At 38.5% G+C, this 21,402-nt stretch overlaps 1 protein-coding gene across 1 annotated transcript; it reads right to left on the reverse strand.

Annotated features, from left to right (window-relative positions):
- Positions 1 to 1,128: 1,128 nt before the first annotated feature.
- Positions 1,129 to 12,606, reverse strand: nr1d2a (nuclear receptor subfamily 1, group D, member 2a). The gene is made up of 8 exons (XM_057833408.1): positions 12,242 to 12,606; positions 7,776 to 8,015; positions 7,604 to 7,692; positions 7,375 to 7,519; positions 5,273 to 5,799; positions 5,023 to 5,208; positions 4,746 to 4,956; positions 1,129 to 2,823 (listed from the first exon to the last, which is right to left on the reverse strand). Exons 1-8 carry the CDS (start codon positions 12,270 to 12,272, stop codon positions 2,624 to 2,626), a joined length of 1,629 nt encoding a protein of 542 aa, XP_057689391.1. The 5' UTR covers positions 12,273 to 12,606; the 3' UTR covers positions 1,129 to 2,623.
- Between the last annotated feature and the right edge of the window lie 8,796 nt (positions 12,607 to 21,402).

Raw genomic sequence — 21,402 nt, forward strand, 5'->3', positions numbered from 1 at the left:
ATAACAAACTTGCCGGCGTTAGTAAACAGCCGCCATTTTAAAGCAGTAGACTTCTCAGAAAGACTCTATTGTGGTGAACCTTCCTAGCGAACCAAAGTAACTTTTTATCTAAAATACTCCTAAATCCGCAAAATCTTGACTTGAATCTATCTTTAAGTGATGAAACAGTTTTAAAATTTTCACATGTCGAAAGTAGTAAGGGAACTAATGCAAAAACAGGAGAAATTTTAACAACTTTAATGGTTGATTCACAACATTAAATGACTTCCAAACACAGCAAAGGTTACTATGTTTTTTTGTTATTTTTTTTTAAACATGAAAAAAACCATGAAAGGGAACACCAGTTACTTTGCCAAGTAACTAATTACTCTTACATTCAGGTAACTAAGTTACTAACTCAATTACTTTTTGGGAGAAGTAATTTTTACTGTAATTAATTACTTTTTGAAAGTAAGATTAATTACACTGGTCATAAAGATGAAGTCTGCAGAATGAAAAGTGAGGAAAGCAGAGATTTTATTCACTTATATCACTTCTCAGAATTAGCAAAAGAAATGTTCCCTGACTCAAAGATTGCATCGGTGAGTTAATTTCATCAATTTTTTAATTTTTTTTTATTTATAATTGGACACACTAACAAACTACCTTCAAGTCAAACTAAATTACGAGCTGAAGTGCAGCCATCAAAAGACATAATTGAAATTGCCAAAAGTGCTACATACAATTATAACGAAAGTCAGTTAAATTTTAGTAATCATGATGTAGCTGAAGATATTGTTCATTGAGTGCACGTTATGTTACAATGAGGGTTGTTCCGATCATGTTTTTTTGCTCCCGATCCGATCCCGATCGTTTTAGTTTGAGTATCTGCCGATCCCGATATTTCCCAATCCGATTGCTTTTTTTTTTGTGTGCTCCCGATTCAATTCCAATCATTCCTGATAATTTTTCCCGATCATATACATTTTGGCAATGCATTAAGAAAAAAATGAATAAAACTCGGACGAATATATACATTCAACATACAGTACATAAGTACTGTATTTGTTTATTATGACAATAAATCCTCAAGATGGCATTTACATTATTAACATTCTTTCTGTGAGAGGGATCCACGGATAGAAAGACTTGTAATTAATTCTTAAAGGATAAATGTGACTCTGTATATCGTGACTAAATATTGCCATCTAGTGTATTTGTTGAGCTTTCAGTAAATGACACTGTAGCCATTTAACTGTTCTGCCAAAATGCATGATGGGAAGTGCAACCATGACTGCGTAGTGGAAACAATTGATATACCTTCTCTGCGTTGGGAAATAACATAGGGTGTTAAGAAAAAGATCAAGAAGAAAAAGGGATTTTAAGGCTTTAGCCATTTAAAAAACGGCTCCAAAGACTGCCAAAATTCACTCTGCTCATTTTACGCTGCCTTTTATCTCTATATATACGTAAATCGGCGCCATTATAGATTGAACGTGACAATGCGTGGGTGGGTTGTGCAGCGCATGCGTAAATTGCGTTAAATATTCTAATGTGATTAATTTTTAAAAAATTAATTACCGCCGTTAACGCGATAAATTTGATAGCCCTTCTTTAAGTCAAAACTAAAGACTCTGGATGAGTGAAAGACATGTATGTAACGTTAAATACAATTAGAAAACGATTTAATTAAAAATATATTAAAAAAAGGCATGTCCGATATTTTTTTGCCGATTACGATACTTTGAAGATGATGTGATTGGACCCAATCGATCGGCACATCTTTAGTTACAATATTACCAATAAATTCATACCATTTTAAAAATTTAGTTTAATTTTTAGTTTCACATTGCACGCTATATGAAACGCAAGATTACTCAGTGATACTCACCAATTTGTAAGGGCACACGTCACTATTTGTAAGATTCCCAATGGCCTCGGGTTGACAGGTATGTTACTGAATTGCTAAAAAGTTGTTTTTGGGTCACCCTGTACAAACACAAACTTTGTAAATATAACAAAACACTCCACACAGTTCATTTTCATACGCTCCCATATTTATTCATTTATAACTATACATATTTGCCTATGTTCAAGATATATATATATTTATATGTATACTTATTTACAATTGACAGTGTTGCCAAGTACAATAACGCAAAAACTTTTTTTTCTTTCCAAGTCGAGCGCCGTGCGAAAAAAGCCCGACATTTGATTTAAAAACAACAACAACAAAAATCATACAAAGAAAAAAAGTGGTAAGTTAAAAAAAAAACAAAAGTCGCCTCGAGCGTTTACAGTACGTTGCGCGAATGTCCCGACAATCTCCGGGCGGTGCGTTCGAGGCGCTGAAAAAAAAAATGAAAAAGAAGACGAGAGCCACACGACGAACACCAACACACGCACACGTTTGGAGGAAGTGGCCACGAGCACGTTTAGCCATGCATTAGCATTAGCAGCACATTGGTCACTTTTATTGTTGTCGCTATAAACATGCATCGGAACCGTCAAAAAAACGGTTTGCATAAAGCCGCTCGAGTTCTCCCGTCGGTCGGCGACGTTCCTCTCGGGAAAGTTCGGTACGAGTTCGGGGGGGGCGGGGTCGCTCGCTGTCGGTGGGGGTCCTTTGGACGGAGGGGTTCCGTCAGGGGTGCACTTTGAAGGAGAGCAACTCTTCCGAGTGCATGTTGTTGAGCGAGCGCAGCTCGGGCAGCTTGAGGAGAAGTTTGGTAAAGGTGGTGGCCGCTTCGTCGCCGTGGTTTTGCATGAGAAGCTGCCGGAGGGCTCGGATCAGCTTGTCTTGGAGGGCTTCCACTGCGGGAAGGTCCTGGAGACCCGAACGGTCTGATGGGAACAAAGAGAAAACGACAAATGTTGAGTTTCATTTTATGGCAAAATGATCGTTTTTTTATTTTCTTGATTTCAGCCATTGACGGCGATCGACGTCCAACCCATTTTGACTGGGCGTCTATCGCAGTCAGTGGCAACAGACGTTAAAAAGCTTTGTTTCTTTTTTTTTTTTTTTTTTTAACTTTACATTGGTAATACAGATAGTCCCCTGGTTATGACGGACACGAGTTACGTGATTTCGACTTTACGACGCCTGCGTCTCGTCATTTTTTTTTTTTTTTTTAAGTGTTGACTTTTTTTATGATACATGCTTTTATTTTGGTGCAGGAAGCTAGAACAGGAAGCAAACGCATGTACAGACGTGCCCGCCCACCCCACATGCACACATACAAAGCAGCCGAGTTGCAGAAGTGATAGCCCATTTGTTGCTTGTGAAGCATCCGGAGGCGACGGCTGTATATAACCTCGTTTTTACTGTTTATTATGTATTTTCAATTGTGTTCAAATACTTGGGGCAAGTTTATATGATTGTTTTTGATGATGTGCGGACGTCAAGTTTTTTTTTTTAATTAGAGGGTGTTTTGAGGTATTTAATGGGTTAATTCAGACTTGCGTGGAACATCGCAAGCACAGGAATGGAACTCGTTCGTAAACCGGGGACTACCTATACTACCAAACTGCCATATAGGACTTCTTGTTAGATGCCAACTACTTTTTTATGTTAAAAATCTGATTATACGGTATAGTCTTAAAAGTTGTCATGAAAAAAATATTAATAATTTTTCACCATAAAATATGATTTTAAAATATATAATTTTTAGATTTATACAGTTTTTTGTTTTATATTATGAATATGGACTTTTGTCTAGAAAATGTGACGAACTTTGTTAAAAATGATCTTAAATTTATTGTCATGATTTTTTTTTAATTCAATAAATCAATTTATATAATTTTTAAAATTATACTCCAAGGTTAAAAAACACTACAGCTGATTTTAATGAACATTGTGCCTTTTAAAACAAGACTTTGTAACCCTAATGTTACAATAAAGATTCCAGGAAATAATTAAAAACATTTTTTTTTTTTTTTTTAAATGGTAGTTTTTTTCCCTCCAGGAAATAAGACCACTTTGAAAACTGAAAACAAATTTCCTATTTTGTGTTTTTAAATGAAAACTCAAATGTTGTTAAAGTACAATATATTTTAATCGTGTTGCTTTTTACATACGAAGTGACACATTAAGAGAATTTCTAAGACTTTTGATTTTTTTCCCCTTAAGTACAAAATGTTACTTTTTAGGTATGTATTCAAGTTTTTTTTCAGTATTACTAAGAAAGTATATGATTGGTTTATAAGTAGTAGTCTTTTTTGTAAGTACAAATTGATGTATTTTGAGTTAATTTGGAGTATTTTTGGTCCAAATTGATCATTGTAGTGTTTGAATGTTAGAAGTTTTTAAATATTTTGCCTTTTTAAGTACAAGTTGATATACCAAGAGCATCTTTATTTATTGATTTTTTTCTATATAAGTTGCATTTATTTAGAGTTTCATTTACTTTTGGTGTATATTAGAAGTCTAATATCTCACTTTAAAAAAAAAAAAAAATAATAATTACAGCACATTTTTTAGCCTATGTTTTAGGTTTCTAATAACTCACACATTGTCTTTTTTAAGAGTACAGTTCAATACATTTTGGAGCTTTTTAATATAAAAGAATAAAGAAACGACATATTTATTTGTTAATTTTTGGGGTTGTTGTCTTTTTAATAGTAATATTACTATTAGTAAAATTAGTACATTTTGAGTAAATCTAAAATTTCTTCATATTTTTCTGTCTTTTATTGAAGCACAAACGGATACATTTTAAGTATGTTAGGCGTTTAGGTGCAAAATGTCTTGGCGTCATGGCTTTTACCTGCAGAGACGAGGACGACGGCGGTGAAGAGGCTCATCTCGTCGCGGTCCAGCCCGAGCGCGGTGAGCTTTTCGCTGAAGTCGCACATGGATGCCAGCAGCTCGCCGGCGCCCAGCGCCCGCAGCGTGTCCAGGCTGTAGTGCTTGCCGCTCAGGAAGGTGACCGTGCGCTCGGCCATGTTGAAGAGCGAGGCGAAGCGGACCATCAGCACCTGCCGGGACCAGTGGACGGTGAGTAACAGCGAGCGGGCGGCCGTTTTCGGGCCATGCGGTCTTACCTCGAAGGTCCCGGCTTTGAGCAGCCCCACTTGGTCGTGCTCGGGGAGATCTTTGAACCCCGGGATTCTTTTGGCGAACTCCACCACTTCGCGCACGGCGGGCGTGAAGCTCATGGAAAACTCCTCCCAGATTTCCTGGCTAGGCTTGTTAGGGTCCACGTACGGCGATGTGTTCATAGGACACACCTGCCAGCGGGAAATTTGATGTCAGCGACCCGATTCGGAGAGAAATTTGCATTTTGAGTCTCACCAGGTGTGCTCTTCCGTTAGCGTAGGCGCGCTGATGCTGCCCCTCCACGGGACAGATGGGGGCGCCGGCGTGCTGGTTAAAGTGCGCGTAAACGTTTGCGGGGGGTTCCCGGTACCCCGACGGGGCTTCTGCCTCATTGTTCCAGCGGTTCCAGCTTTCCACGCGGGAGTCGGCGGAGCCGCCCGCCGTGGCCATTTTCTCCGTCGGCCTGACGTCATCCTCGCCGCTGTCGGAGCCGCAGGACGAGGACGAGCTGGTGTCCATGGAGACCACCGACTCGGCGTCGCGCAGGGGGCACTGCGGGGACGAAGGGTTGGAGCAGGACGGCGAATCGGACGAGGAGGACGAAGAGGAGGCGGAGGAAGAAGAGGGCGACGGGCTGGCGTCGGCGGGAAGCGTGGGGCTCTGGTGGCCGTGCAGCATGCTGTGCAGCTGGCTGTTATTGCTCATCATGTTGTTCATGGCATTTTGCATCTCCAGGAGCATACGCTGCTTCTCGCGCTTCGGGATGCGACCGAATCGCACGGCTGGGGACACACAATGATGACAACGTCAGTTAACAAAAAACTTCGGACGCCTCCAATGGAAAAAATTAATTGTGCATTTTGTTTCTGCATCTTTAAAATTAAAAATGTGTACTTTTTGAAAATTATCAAAATATTTTTGTTTTACATTACCTATTTAAAATGTTTTCATGATTTTTAAAAATAAATAATAAAAAACGATATTTCAGCTGGTATTTTTGATAAAAGTGTGCTAAATACTACTACTAAATATTTTTTTTATTTAACAGGATTGTTTAGTTCTTATTTTAGATCTAAACATTCTCATTCTATACTTTAAATGTTTTCAAGAACATTAACATTAAAAAACAATAAAATGACACTAATGCTAATAAATATTTTTTTTTGTTTTTAAAGCAGCGATCTGTATCGTTCTTTTTTTTCCCATTTATTTTTCCGTTCCAATGTTTTCAGAAACATTTTCCCTGTTCGACTTTAGCGCCATCTGTTGGTCAACCCATGTTACAGCAGCATTTCCTACCCTTTCGCAATTTATTTTTTTTAAAACCATCCTGTCCTAAAATGTTTAAACTTTATATGGTTCAAATTATTGAGTTCAAGTTATCCGTATTTTCTTCTTTTTATAATGTACATACAGTGATCCCTCGTTACTTCAAGCCATCAGTCCGTTGTGGATTTTTTCTATTTAAAAAAGAAATTCAGTAATTCATTTAAAATAAAGATATATGCATGTATACATGTACAAATCCTTTCTTTCATATATAAAATAATTATTACACGTGCAGTGCTTAAACTCCATTCAATAAAACATAAGTTTTTTGTTTGTTTGTTTATATTATTTTTATTTTTTGACATACTTTAGTGGTGAGAAAGGGGGGAGGGGAACATGTCCTATATGCATCTCTTTCCGATGCTGTTTAATCTGAATAAATACGTTGAACACATTTTTAAATGTAAAAAAGGTCCGCCTCTACTTCGCAGATTTTCGCGTGAAAAACGAGGGATCACTGAACAGTGGTAGCTCTACTTATGAACGGCTCTATAAACGTTATTTTCATGTTACGGCACGTTGAAAAGGGAAAATATTGCCTCTTGTTAAGAAAGAACTTTCAGGTTACGAGAGGCAAAAATACTATACATAACAGTAAAAGATACGTTTTTTTCCCTTTGCATTTTGTTCTATTATTTACTTCATTACACATTAACGGTTCGGTATATGGAATGACTCCAATGTGTTAAACTGTTATTTTATTCCAGTTGTACCCCAATTATAAAATTTCATGAGGCGTGTCAGTAGCGCTTGGAACGGATTAAGACATTTACATTTACACGTCTCTAAGAAATTTTCGGGTTACGAGACTACTTCCAGAATCAATAAATATCGTAAGTAAAGGTACCACTGTATTTCACATTGATCCAAGTACTTATTTCTCCCTGTGTTACTTTGGCGCCGTTTAGCGGCCAACCTTTGTTACTGCAGCATTTAAGTTTTTTTTTTTCTTTTTTTTTTTCCCTTGCCTGTCCTCAAATGACTCCCAATCGTCTCGTGTAAAGTTGCGTGCAGAGCAGGCTACTGACCGTCTCTGGACATGCCGACAGCCAAACATTTCTTGAAGCGACACTGCTGGCATCGGTTTCTGTTGATCCTCATGATGGTGCAGTTCTCCATCTTGAGACACTTTTTATACTGGATGTTCTGCTGGATGCTTCTACGGAAGAAGCCCTGAACAGACACGACAGCCACGTTTACTTTAGAATCAGACACTTTTTTCCCTTTTCAAAAGTGAAATTTGTTCAAGCGTCTCACCTTGCAGCCTTCGCAGGCGTGGACGCCGTAATGGAAGCCCGAGGCGACGTCTCCGCATACTTTACACAATAGCACCATGCCGTTTATTTCTGAAACACACACAAAAAACAGAAGTTATTATTATTATTGTGCCCGGTGACATTATAAATAGAGTCTACTAGATTGGGCTTACTGGTAATGCTGCTCTTAGCGGCGGTAGTCGAGCGCCCCGCCTTGTCGGCGCCTCGAGCCGCGTTCTTGGCGGGCGGCGCGATGTCCACCACCATGCCCACCGCCCTGCTGGGCAGCGAGGGGCGAGGCGGTACGGGGGACGTGGAAAGGAAGCTGCTCCCCGTGCCGGCACCGGGACTGGTGCTCATGCAGGACTCGGGGCTAGAGGCGGCGCCCGACGAGATGTAGGCGATCACGCCGCCTGAAGAATGATTGATTCTGTTAGATGCTTGTTAATTCATTTTTTTCTCTCACTGTTCAACATTTCTAATTCATACTAGAGCAGTCATGGTTAATCGATGAATTGACAAGTGATTTTGATAGCTATTAATCATTTAGAGGCATTGTTGACCTAAAAAATTGTTTAAATTCTCCTGTCAATATTTGATGGGTTTTTTTGTTTTTTTTTTTAAAACATATAAGCATAGTTTTTTTTGTTTTTGTTTAATTGGTTTGATTTTTTGGGGAATGCAAAAAAAAATTTTTTTTTTGGGGGGGGGGGGGGGTAATTGGTTCATTTTGAATTTTTTTTTTTTTAAATGCAACTATAAAATAAGCATTAAAAAAGATAATTTATTTTGAATTTTTAAAAGTAAATAAAAAATATTAAATCTATAATTACACATAAAAGACTACAATTTTCCCTTCAAAATGGAATACAACAGTTTGAAAAATTATATACATTTTAAAATATTTAATAAAAATGTTTTAAAATAAATATAGAAGACTTTCTTTTTATTCACCCCTTTTTTAAACATGTTTTTTAAAAAACAAATATGTCATTATGAGTAATTATTTAAAAATTTTTTTAAAGTTAACGAGTCCTGTTTTTCTTTTTGAATTCCTTCTATCTCAATTTTTTTTTTAATAAAACGATTATGTCCTGATTTCCCCTTAAAAAGTAGAATAAAACAGTTAAAATTATATATATATTTATTTAACATTTTATGTTAAATTGAATATAGAAGACTTTTAAAAAATTTTTTTGTCCTTTTTTTTCCCCCCTCTTTTTTAAAAAATAAATATTAAACTTTTGATTTTTTAAAAGAGTCATTCTTTTATTGGGGTGGCGTGGCTCAGTGGTAGAGTAATTGTCCCCCAACCCAGAGGTTGTGGGTTCGATTCTCCGCCCTGATGAACACGTCTAAGTGTCCTTGTGCAAGACACTGAACCCCACATTGCTCCTGGTGCTGCGTCACCAGTAGGTGGATGGTGAGATAGTGTAAAGCGTTTTGAGCGCCTTGAAAGGTGGAAAAGCGCTATATAAGTGTAACACCATTTATTTGGAATTTTTTTCTAAAGTAAACTTTAAAAAAATATAATAAAACAGTTCCAAAATATTAGACATTTTAAAATATTTTACTTTATTTAATAAAATTAAATATAGAAGACCATTTCATTGTTTTTCTCTTTTCCATTAAAGAAAACATTAAACTTGGTTTTAAACTATTTTTTATTACATTTTTACTTTTAATACTTTAAAAGTTAAACATTTCCTGGATGGAAAAAATAAAGTGTAATTTTTCTCCCCATATTTATTTTTTAAAAATTTCAAAGAAAAAAAAAATACTCTCATATTATATTTCATTTTAAATTACTATATTTATTATTTCCTCATAAAAATGATTAAATAATTAGAAAAACTTGACCAACTTTTCTCAATGCATAGTTTTTAGTCCAATTACATGAAATAATATAACATAATGACGCGATTTGCATACAAGCCGATTACGTGCCAATCGCAATTCATTCATACGATAAGCTTTTTCCTGCATGCCCCTTTTAAATTTAAAGGCCAATACTCCGAAGGGTGTGTGTGTAAGAGTGTGTGTGACCTGCTTTATCACCTCCAGCCTGCCAGTTGGATAACAAGTGTTACATAAGAGGCAGGCCATGTGCATGTATGCATGTGTTTGCATGTGAATGCAGCGTTGGAGGTGAGCAAGTGTACATTGAGAGCAGGTCACTAAAGCAGTAGAGCAACAAAAACATGTCCAAAAATGGCACGCAAGCAAAGGATGAGTTTGTCATCCTGCAAATATGACAAAAAAAATTTTTTTTTAAGGGCGTGATTTTATGATGATAATGGCATGGAGGATGTTTCTATTGTATTTGAATTTTGGCAAGGTTCAATGACTTTCGTGGCACGATTTGAAAATGTTTTAAAGGTTTTGGTTATTTGACACCTTGTATGACTTGTTTCAAATCGTGTTTTGGGGAATTTACATTTTTGAGAGACATGATTAATGCTTTTTGTGCCGTTGACAATGATGGACATCTATTCATGTGGTTGCTTTTGTTCTTCTGCTGTGAGTTTAAATGAGTTTTTGACTGGTGGACGTCCAATCCATTCGAAGTGGGAGGGTTGGCAGCGAATGAACGTTCGTTCATTCGCTGCCATCCCTTCCACTTCGAATGGGTTGGACTACTGCTGCAACGATTAATTGACTGATTCGAGCATTCGATTAGACAAACAAGGTTCGAATTAAATTTAGCTGCTTCGAGTATTCATTGAATTAATTAAATTAATAATTGGCGTTGTAATGGTTTATTTTGAAAGTGTTTGCATTTAGTTTTATTGATTTGGGTGGATACACAGATAGTTTGCCTCATTTCACATGGCTGAATCCAGCTGCTCCCTGTTAAGACCAACATAAGCTAAGTTTTTGTTTGAGCTCATGTTTTTTTAATGCACTCGTATAGGTATATTTAGCCGTTTTTTGTGAGAATGTGTCTGTGTTGTTAAGAGCATTGAAAAAAAAAAAAGTTAGCATTTTATAGCATTTAAGCTAGTGGACTAGTCTTTTGTTGTACTTGCATCCTCATTTATTTTATTTTTTCGTTTGAGGCTCAGCTCAGGTATTTTAATATTTTTATGTTCCTTATCCGATTACTCGATTATTCGAACTAACTAGTTCATCAATTAATCGACTACTAAAATCATCGATAGCTGCAGCCCTGGATTGGACGTCTATCACTGTCAATGGCAGCCGATGAGTGAAAAGCTTATAGTCAACATACCTCGCATCCATTTAAAACATTTTATTCTGGATTTGATGGGGGAATTTGACATAAAAGTGAGTTTTGAAAAACTTTTGAATGAATGAATGAATGAATGAATACTAAATTACGCATTGGAAGTCTAAAGACGTCAATTGCACTGAAACATGACAAATCACTGCCAGTTTTCTATGGAAAGTTACGAAATTCCGATTTTCCTCATCATTTGTTGCCCCTTTAAAGGTGTTGGCCAATTTAATGAATGACTTTAAACTACAAGCGGCCATTTTAGGATTCCAATGAATGCACAGTCCATTTAAACGGCAGTTGTACATTTGAAGACGGCATGTCATTCAAAACGAATTTTAATGAGCGTTTTTTTTTTCATTCTTTTCCGCGTCCACGTAAGTGATTACCTAACGTGCACCGTGACTGCTGTGTTTCTGGCCCCACGCACACGTGTCGCGCGCGTCCCGGCCGTGGGTGGCCGCCTAGCCGTCGAGAATGTGGGTCATCCGGACTCACGTGTACCTAGCACTGGTGTCCGCTGCTGGATTATGCAATGTGCCGCGTCACGGGCTCACCGCCAGCCAATGAGAGTGCGGAACGGTCGCGCCGAGTGGAGTTTAAGCCACGCCCACCTATCAGTTGCTAGCCAATGAGCGGGCAGCTGGTGAAAAGCGTGTACACAGAGGCACATGGCTAGGCTGTCGTGTCCATGTGAGCCCGGCCGAGGAAGTGGAACACGGTTGTTGTGTCAAGTGGAAAGTGAATCAAGCACGGACTCCTAACCCACTTTTCGACACCAAAACGGGGGTACACTCGACTTTTAACATCGTGCAAGCCCAGTCGGAACACATATGAAGGGTTTTAAAGCCCCACTTTAAACGCCACGCTTTGAAAAGATATATTAAGCTCGAGGGAAGAGGATTGTTGTGTCAAGTAGGAGTGAATGAAACGACGGACGAATGTCACTTCTAACGTATATTTCAACACCAAAACACGGTTATAGTCGACTTTTTGCACGATACAACTACTGGGGAATAACATACTTAACATTTAAAGACCAGTTTTACGAGTCAATACGTGTAAAACGAATTTTATTTAGCTCAAGTGCAACAAGGTTAACGTGACAAGTCCTGACGCCGATGTGAACACCCAAAATGCGGATAAACTCGACTTTTATCGTCGTGCAAGCCCTGGAGGAACACATTATTAAGCATTTTAAACATTATTCTCGATGTCACGACTAGAAAAACTTATTTTTAGCTCAACATTCATTCAAGCTTATGTGACAACTTCAATGGTACAGGTTCATTTTAACGTTCAGGTGATTTGAGTTTAAGCTAACAAAACAACCGGCAGACATTTTAAATGCATATTCCTCGATTTACACGGTATTTTCCATTTAAGTTGCCGTTTACTTACCAGGTTTGGCTGGTCCGACGTCCTCGGGCATGTCGACAGCGAGGAAAAGACCGCAAAATTAACTAAAAAAATAACAACGTTGCAGCAGAAACGGTGACCGCAGCGAGGATAAAAGGCGACCGGGACACGAGTAGGTTTGAGCGGGTCGTTCCCCAGGTCGTCTTCGGTGACTCACGGCTTGTGTATGAGAGGCAGGGAGCGCTCGAGGGAGGATTGGAAAAAAATTAGAACGAGAGGAGGGACCGTCAAGACAGGAACTCCCCCCTCTCTTCTGCTCAGGCTCGCTGTAGAAGTACTGAATGTTCTACAGCCACCGTCCCACCGCTCATGGGCTGTCCGCCCATGTGACCGAGCTCCAGCCTCTAACCCCCCGGCCACGCCTCTCCGGCCGGCCCCGCTGCAGCCACTTTAACCCAGTGACACACTTTCAGGGCCTCGGCGTGGGCGGAGCTTGGTCGACGCGAGTGACGTAACGGACGTAATCGAGGCGGCGTACGCGGTGGTCACGTTGCAGCCACAACGTGCTGCGTGACGCGGGGCCCACTTGCGCATGCGCATTGGCCGGCGCTCGTGTCACAGCAGCAGCCTCACCCAACCTCGTTTTTTTCCCCAATGCTCATACTGGTGTAAACACGAAATGAAATGAGACATAACAAGATCAACAAAAGCAAGTTATAGAATGACCTTTTTAAGCAAATCGTTTGTCTGAGGCTGAACAAAGTCATGCAAATGAATGAGAACAATTAACTTTGGAACAACATTCCTTTTTGCCAAACCACAGTAGTGCAACAAGTCTGACATTGACAATGTTACTTCACTGGGCTAAATTATTGCCAAAATTTAAAAAATGTAGGCTGGAAAATAGGCAGAGGTGGTTAGAGTCGACTTTACTAGTAAATAATATTACTCAAGTAAAAAAGTAGTCATCCAAAAATTTACTCAAGTACAAGTAAAAAAATATTAGTTAATAGAGCTGGGAATCTTTGGGCACTTAACGATTCGATTACGATTCAGAGGCTCCAATTCGATTATAAAACGATTATTGATGCACCCCCCTCCTTTTCTTTTTTTAAATAAATGTTTTGTACATTAGTTCCAAAATTGTTCAAAAATCCTCTCAGGCTAAACCAAACTACTATTTCAGTATCAAGTTAGCATATAACAGTAAACAAATATACAAAAATAACAGTAAATAAAATACTCCAGTCCCCATTCTGTATCAGCAGCTTTAAACCAGGGCCGGCCCAGGTCATTTGGGGGCCCTAAGCAAAATAATGCAAAGAGGCCCATATTTTTGGCCCACCATTTCGTCACAGTGTACTGTGAAACTCATACATGCAATCCAAGCCATACGTCCATATTTTGTATATTAATCAGATTTTGTTGCACTGCATACTTCAAACTTCTCACCCCAAATGATTGTCAGTACTTACAGTAGATAGCGCCAAACCTTTTTCTAAATGAGGAAAGAAAGAAGTTAAGGAAAAACTATTATTTTTTTAGGCTTGTAATCAAGTATCAAAACTCACAAAAGTCAAATAAAGCAAACTGTAGTAAACAAAATAGAATTAAAAATTCAACGATTGCCAGATCGGGGGCCCCCTAGTGGTCAGGGGCCCTAAGCAGCTGCATAGTCTGTGTATAGACTGGGCCGGCCCTGCTTTAAACTACATTCAATTAATTTAATGTTGTGAATCAGCTGTTACAGTTGTTAAAATTGCTCCCGTTATTCCATAATTTCCCTTCCGTCTACTTTTGTCAAACTTTTAAAACAGTTTCATTATTTAAAGATAGATTCAAGACAAGATTCTGCCGATTTAGGAGTATTTTAGAGAAAAAGTTAATTAGGTTCGCTACAACAGCCTTCTAGAAAAGTCACTGCTTTTGTACTGCTTTAAGATGGCGGCTGTTTACTAACGCCTGAAATCTGTCATTTCGCATCTCGGTTCAATAATCCATGTTCTAACACCGCCTTCGTCTGTCATTTTGCATCTAGTTCAACAAATACGTGATATCTACTGTAGCCGTATGTTTGTCGCAACTAGCAACTGGGCGTTGTTTGTAGCGGCTGTCGGCCGCAGTCAGGTAAGATTGTTTTTTTTATCTAGCGGCATGAGTTGAACATATTTACTCTCGGTCCGTTCCTCATTGCGTCCCAAAGACCGCGCTGACTGTGTTTTACTTCCGTTTTACCTGGTATAATTCAATAATCAGAATTTGGATGTTTGTGAATCGTTCTCGAATCTTCCACGGCCGAATCGCGAATAATCTAAGAATTGGAAATTTCGCACGCCTCTATTAGTTAAATGGATACTTAAAAGTAACACTGTGTAACACTGCTTACAATGTTAGATTTCTTTGTCTGTACTGGTATATTTTTGTCTCAGCACAACTTCGTTACTGTAACTCAGTGCTTAATTAGTAAATAATAAGGTGCCGGAACGCAAAGTACATATGACAGTGAAGGGATGACGAGATGGGTACAGGTCCCGGAACATATGCAGAAGATGGTGCTGAAAACAACACGCAAATGCCCACTTGCCATGCTGTGGGACTTACAAGCATCAATTTCAGATAATATCCATGTTATAAATGTTATGACAACAATTTACTATTATTTAGGCTATACTCTGCACAGTACTGGCAATTGCCCACATAACCACAGGTGGGACTTACAGTAACATACAGTCTAACTTGTAAACATTAAAAAAAAATCAGAGATTACAATAAATAACACAAACCCAGAAATGTAAGAGGCAGCTAAGATTTGTTGATATTTCAGACTATTTATGTTGCCTTTCACCCTGCAGATCTCTCGCACACCCCCATACTGGATTTAACCCCAGACCATGATTTTGCCACCACCAAAATCCACTGTTTTTTGGCAAAAGGTGTTTTTTTTCAGATGAATCTTCCATTGAATTACACCACACTCACCACAAATATTGCAGGAGACCTACTGGAGCCCACATGGATCAGAGATTCACGTCGAAAACAGTGAAGTTTGGTGATGGCAAAATTATGGTATAGGGTTACATCCAGTATGGGGGTGTGCCAGAGATCTGCAGGGTGGAAGGCAACATAAATAGTCTGAAATATCAACAAATCTTAGCTGCCTCTTACATTCCTAACCATAAAAAGGGACAAATTCTGCAGCAGGGTGGTGCTCCATCGCATTCTTCAATCTCTACCTCATAGTTCCTCAAGGCAAAGAAGATCAAGATCCTACAGGACTGGCCAGCCCAGTCACCAGACATGAACATCATCGAGCATGTCTGGGGTAGGATGAAAGAGGAAGCATGGAAGACGAAATCTAAGAATGTTGATGTACTCTGGGAGGCATGCAAGACTGCTTTCTTTGATGTTTCTGATGACTTTATCAATAAATTGTATGAATCCTTGCCGAACCGCATGGATGCAGTCCTTCAAGCTCATCCTTTCATCCTTAGAGGGCACTCATTCAACTCATTGGCTGCCATTGACGGGGCTAGACGTCTAATTAATTTTGACTGGGACCCGACAAGTACTAGAGGGAAGAGAAAAAACATTTTTTTTTAGAGTGTTGGGGCCGTAACTAGCGTATGTTTTAAAAAATAATATATATATGTAATATATGGTTTAATCAAATTCTTTTTATTGACATTGTATTCATTTATAAACATTCATAACCATAAAAAAATACAAAATACAACACTGATTCATATTTGATAAAAAATAAAATAATAATAAATAATAATCATAAAATAGTCACTTGCAATTATCACCTTTTGAATACCTGTCCACTGTAGTGACCACTGTGTCTGAAAAGGTTCAAGTTTGGTCAAAAATCTCAAAAAACTATTAACATTTTGGGGAATTTAAGAAAAAAAAAATTTTTTTCAAAGTGTAAAAAAAATTGTGCCCCGCCCCTTTTAATTTCCACATTTAAAGGGTACCACGGATAGAACGACATGTAGATCTAAATAGATAAATGTTAGTATGAGTTCTAATATTTTTATATCAAAACCCCTCTTCATTTTTTCGTTTAAAAAAAATTTGTGAAATTAATTAAACTAGCAGGTCGCCATTGTTGTCGATGATGCAATGCACTCTGGGCAATGACTTTACTGTCCGAGCTTCCACAGTGTCACTCTAACTCCATAAACATGTTGTCGGTTCTACTCATCCAATTTATACCTGATTAGAACATTAATGAGTAGGACAACCTTGTCGATATTTCACATAACGAGAAGCAAAAACAAAATGAACAGGAAAGACTGGATGAGACAAGAGTAGCGTTCATGTGTCAAAACCAAGGCCAGGATGCAACGAGCAACGAAGGGATCGAGAATACAACCTGTCAAATGGCAGGAAGTCAAAATCTGGGCAACCCGCCTAGGGTCGGTTTAAAGACATGGATGATGAGCTGGAATTGGATGCAGGTACGACGTTGGGAACTCAGCCCACACCTTTGAGGCAAAAAAAAAAAAATCTGACCAGCAGCAGAATCATGCCAGTCATCATTCTAGCTTCGCTAGTATAGCGCACAGCTATTCTCCCAGCACTGACCAATCGCGTCATCATCCCCAGCGTGCCTTGCACGTGTAAAACATGGCGCCCTCCGTAGGTCAAAACATGTACTAAATATATTGTTAAATCAATAGCAATATTTTGTGTGTTTTATTAAAATATTTTAGTAAAAGAGAACAATTGTGGCCTCCAAGTCTTACAGTCAGTGGTTCCCTATCAGGGCCGGCCCAGGCCATTTGGGGGCCCTAAGCAAAATAATGCCATGGGGCCCATAATTTTGGCCCAGCATTTCGTCACAGTGTACTGTGAAACCCATTCATGCAATCCAACCCATACGTCCATATTTTGTATATTAATCAGATTTTGTTGCACTGCAGCTTCAAACTTCTCACCCCAAATGATTGTCAGTACTTACAGGAGATAGGACCGAACCTTTTTCTAAAAGAGGAAAAGAAAAAAGTTAAGGAAGAACTTTTATTTTTTAAGCTTGAACTTAAGTATCAAAACTCACAAGTCAACTAAAGCAAACTGTAGTAAACAAAATAAAATATAAATTAAACAGTTGCCAGATTGGGGGCCCCCTAGTGGTCAGGGGCCCTAAGCAGCTGCATAGTCTGCGTATAGACTGGGCCGGCCCTGTTCCCTATAAGAGTTTTTCGCAAAAAAGAATTAACAGTGCCCTACGAATTCCGCCTAGCAACACGTGACTTGTTTTAAAATCTTCTCTGGCTTTCTAGCATTTATCTTTTCTTTAAAGACTTTTTTAATTTACTTCCAACGTTGATATTTTGAATTGAAAACAAGCAAAACAGTGTCACCGCAATGTTCCAGGGCGTCTGCTGTGTGTCCTTGCTTAAGTGTTTTGTACACAGAGAAACCACCAACACACACTGGAGAGCAATGCAGTCTATTTAAAGGCAAGAGTGGTGGCCAAGCCGGCTACAGGCCGAGTGAGAGCTTTTTTTTCCCCCCTCATGGAGGTTTTCCTTCTAGTTAGCGTTTCCTGCAGGCGCTGGAACATCGTGTGCGCACAACAGCTGAGAAACACGCAGCGGGTGCACGTGTCAACAGTGCCGCATGCTATACTTGACAATGTACGGTACATGCCATAGATAGCTAACAATACACCAGATGTTTTTTTTTAAATACAGTGACCCCTCGCTACTTCGCGGCTTATCTTTTGTGCGTCACGGATTGAAAAACAAAAAACTTATTAGTTTTAAAAACATTTCTGTACACTTCATTTACATCTACTTATCTTATGTACTTACACACACACGAGACAGAGAATGAAGGTACAGTACCTATTATTTACATTGTGTTTCTTTTTATTTAGGTTATTTATAGTTTTATTTACACGTTTCAAACTATTCTTTAGAGGGCAAGTTCAGAATTTTTAACATTAGGCTTAATCTTCGAGTTAGCGGGAGTTTAATTAGTCGGTGGAGTTGATTTCAACAAATTCCGTGCAGTTACTTACTTATTGATTAGTTTCAGGGCTCTGGAGTGGCTAAGCTAGCGTGATTCAATGGACCCGTTGGAGCATGCCAATAAAAAAAAAATAACATGCACACATGAAAATCACCGATGACCCATGCAATCAAGTGTTGACTTTGTTTTCAGGATGAAGTTTTTAAAACTTACCATTACATGCAGGGGTGAAAGTGGTTAGAATTTCTTGCCGGAACGCCCCAATGTGAAGGTCGCCACGGAGCCAGAAATGTAATTTAATTTTTTTTTTTTTTTTTTTTTTTGAGGGGGTTGGGGGGTTGTTGTAACACATACAAAAACTGATTTTTCGTCTAAATTTTTTTTTGGGGGGGGTAACACATACAAAAACTGATTTTTCTTCAAAATTGTTTTTTTTCCCAATGATTTCCAAAATAAAAGTTAACAAAAACTGCTATAACCCCAACCTCAATCTTCTAATTTTTATTTTCCCTCATTTCCTCACATACTAAATGCCAAATCTCAATTTTGTCTACTTAAGAACATAGGATGTACAGTATATTAAAATGGAAGATAATGTAAACACTTACTTTTTGTTGTTTTTTAATAATAAAGATATAAGTAACATACGTTCAGAAAAATAAGTACAAATGACTTAAATAATGCAGAGTGAAATGGAATATATTTTGAAAATCACGCTTCTTAACTGACTTGACTTCTTAAATTATAAGGAAATGAATAAGTAGCCTAATGTAAATGAAAAAAATATAAGTCCAAAGTGCACATTGACAGCTAAGATGTTCTGAACCTCCCCATCAGAGCAAATAAAACTACATATAATAAATAAGCCACCTTAACTTTTTCCTTGCTCTTAAAGATTTGATTTTCTGTTGCATTGCTTGTTGTTGTTACATTTTTTTTTTTTTTACTGTTTCAGAAAACATGCACATTTGAACCAATCAGAGCTAACTATCTCTGGTGATCACATGTCAGTATGTCAGCCAATTGAACGGATAAATGAGTACAGGCGTTTTGCTTTGCTGCGTGCATTCGTACATTGACGTGACTCATCATCGTCAGACTCAGCTGCAGCAGCTGGGGAAACCTCCATGCCGTCCGTGAAATAAAAAATAATAAATATTGGTGGAAACGGATTACGCTAACCACTTTATTATGCTTGTTTTTAACACTTGTGTATTTTCTGAATCAAAGCACTTTATACCAGAACTGCGTTCCACCCCTGAATCTACTACTTTTGCTTTGTGCATACTGTTCAAGTCCTGATTTCCTCAAACAAAACAGAAAATACTTGAAGTAGGGCTGTCAAACGATTAAAATCTTTAATCGTGTTAATCACAGCTTAAAAACTAATTAATCGTAATTAATCGCAATTCAAATCATCCATAAAATACGCCATATTTTTATGTAAATTATTGTTGGAATGGAAAGATAAGACACAAGATGGATATATACATTCAACATACGCTACATAAGGACTGTATTTGTTTAATATAACAATAAATCAACAAGATGGCATTAACATTATTAACATTCTGTTAAAGTGACCCATTGAAAGAAATACTTGTAGTTCTTAAAAGAAAAATGTTAGTACAAGTTATAGAAATTTTATATTAAAACCCCTCTTAATGTTTTCGTTTAAAAAAAAAAAAAATAATCTAGTAGCCCGTGATTGTTGATGTCAATAATTACTTACACAATGCTCATTCATGAGTGCTGAAGCCTATAAAATCAGTCACACCCAAGCGCCAGCAGAGGGCAGCAAAACTCCATAACAACAAGTGAGCGTTTCACTGTACTGTCATTTAAATCTGTCTGAGCGGGACATCTGCGTTAATTGCGTCAAATATTTTAACGTGATTAATTTAATTAACGCCCCTTAACGCGATAATTTTGACAGCCCTAATTAAAACCCCTCTTAATGTTTTTGTTTTAATAAAATTTGTAACATTTTCAAACAAAAAATAAACTAGTAGCCCGCCATTGTTGATGTCAATAATTACTTAGACAATACTCATGGGTGCTGAAGCCTATAAAATCAGTCGCACCCAAGCGCCAGCAGAGGGCGGCAAAACTCCATAAAACACAATTAACAAGTGGGCATTTCACTCTACTGTCATTTAAATCTGTCTGAGCGGGACATGTGCGTTAATTGCGTCAAATATTTTAACGTAATTAAAAAAATTAATTACCGCCCGTTAACGCGATCATTTTGACAGCCCTATTTAAAACTGATTTTACAGTCGTAAATCCATTACTGTAATGCGTCCATGAAAACATTTGATGTTTTCACGTCAATAAAGCGTTATAAATAAACGCTCCCGTCAGGGGGGAAATTTCACACGGGGCGGCTATTTTTCAGCACACACCAGCCCGTTGTCGAACCGCCGATCAAGTTTCATTTTACAATTGTGACAACGGTGACGCTCAGCTGCCCAAATGTCGATTTATATTCGGGCCGGTGCCAAATTTGGGTATCCGACTCCTCAGCGTGACAAACTGGAGTAAGATTGGAAATTTTGTGGTCTCAGGACGAGCTCTGACGCACGAGACCGGACGGGAGGAAACATCGGTTTGGGCATCAAATATGGATCTGGCGACTGGATCGACCGAAGCTTTTCCAAATAACGGCTTTTATGCAACGTATCCAATGGGTTTACAGTGTCTGAAAGCACCGGGGCTTCCATAATTTGCAAGTGAATCCACCTTTAGAAACTACGATCAATGACAATACGGACACATAATGACGGACAATATGGCGGCACAATACAGCGCCACACAATCATGTGATCGAATCAAAATTCTCTTTAAGAGAATTTTTACACATTTTAAGGCCTTAGGGCGCTTTCACATTAGACCAAGAGGACCAGGGTCCAGTTGGAGAGCTTCCGGTTCCAAGAAACAACACTTGCAAATGACTTGTTGAAAAGGTTTAGCGTCATACTGGACCGACCAAACTTTCCAAATAGCATCACGTGGATGAAAGGATCACTCATTGATTGGACAAATAAAACAGGAAATTCTGGAACATCTGGAAGGGGAGGGAGCGTGCACGTTGTGACGCTGAACATAATATAGCATAAATTAAGTCGCCGCTGGGGTTGCACTTTCCCGACAATGCCTAGGCCGGGGGTCAGCAACCTAGTGGCTCCCTCGAGCTTTTTCAAAAATGTTTTTAAAAATGG

This window comes from Corythoichthys intestinalis, chromosome 4, assembly GCF_030265065.1.
Source record: "Corythoichthys intestinalis isolate RoL2023-P3 chromosome 4, ASM3026506v1, whole genome shotgun sequence".
In the NCBI taxonomy this organism is placed as follows: domain Eukaryota; kingdom Metazoa; phylum Chordata; class Actinopteri; order Syngnathiformes; family Syngnathidae; genus Corythoichthys; species Corythoichthys intestinalis.

Excerpts from the sequence above, each read along its gene's own strand:
- nr1d2a (XM_057833408.1), bottom strand. The coding sequence starts at position 12,272 with ATGCCCGAGGACGTCGGACCAGCCAAACCTG. Across the intron at positions 5,800-7,374 it reads TGTCGGCATGTCCAGAGACG|CCGTGCGATTCGGTCGCATC; the intron begins GTCAGTAGCCTG and ends GTGTGTCCCCAG. Across the intron at positions 5,209-5,272 it reads CTAACGGAAGAGCACACCTG|GTGTGTCCTATGAACACATC; the intron begins GTGAGACTCAAA and ends TCCCGCTGGCAG.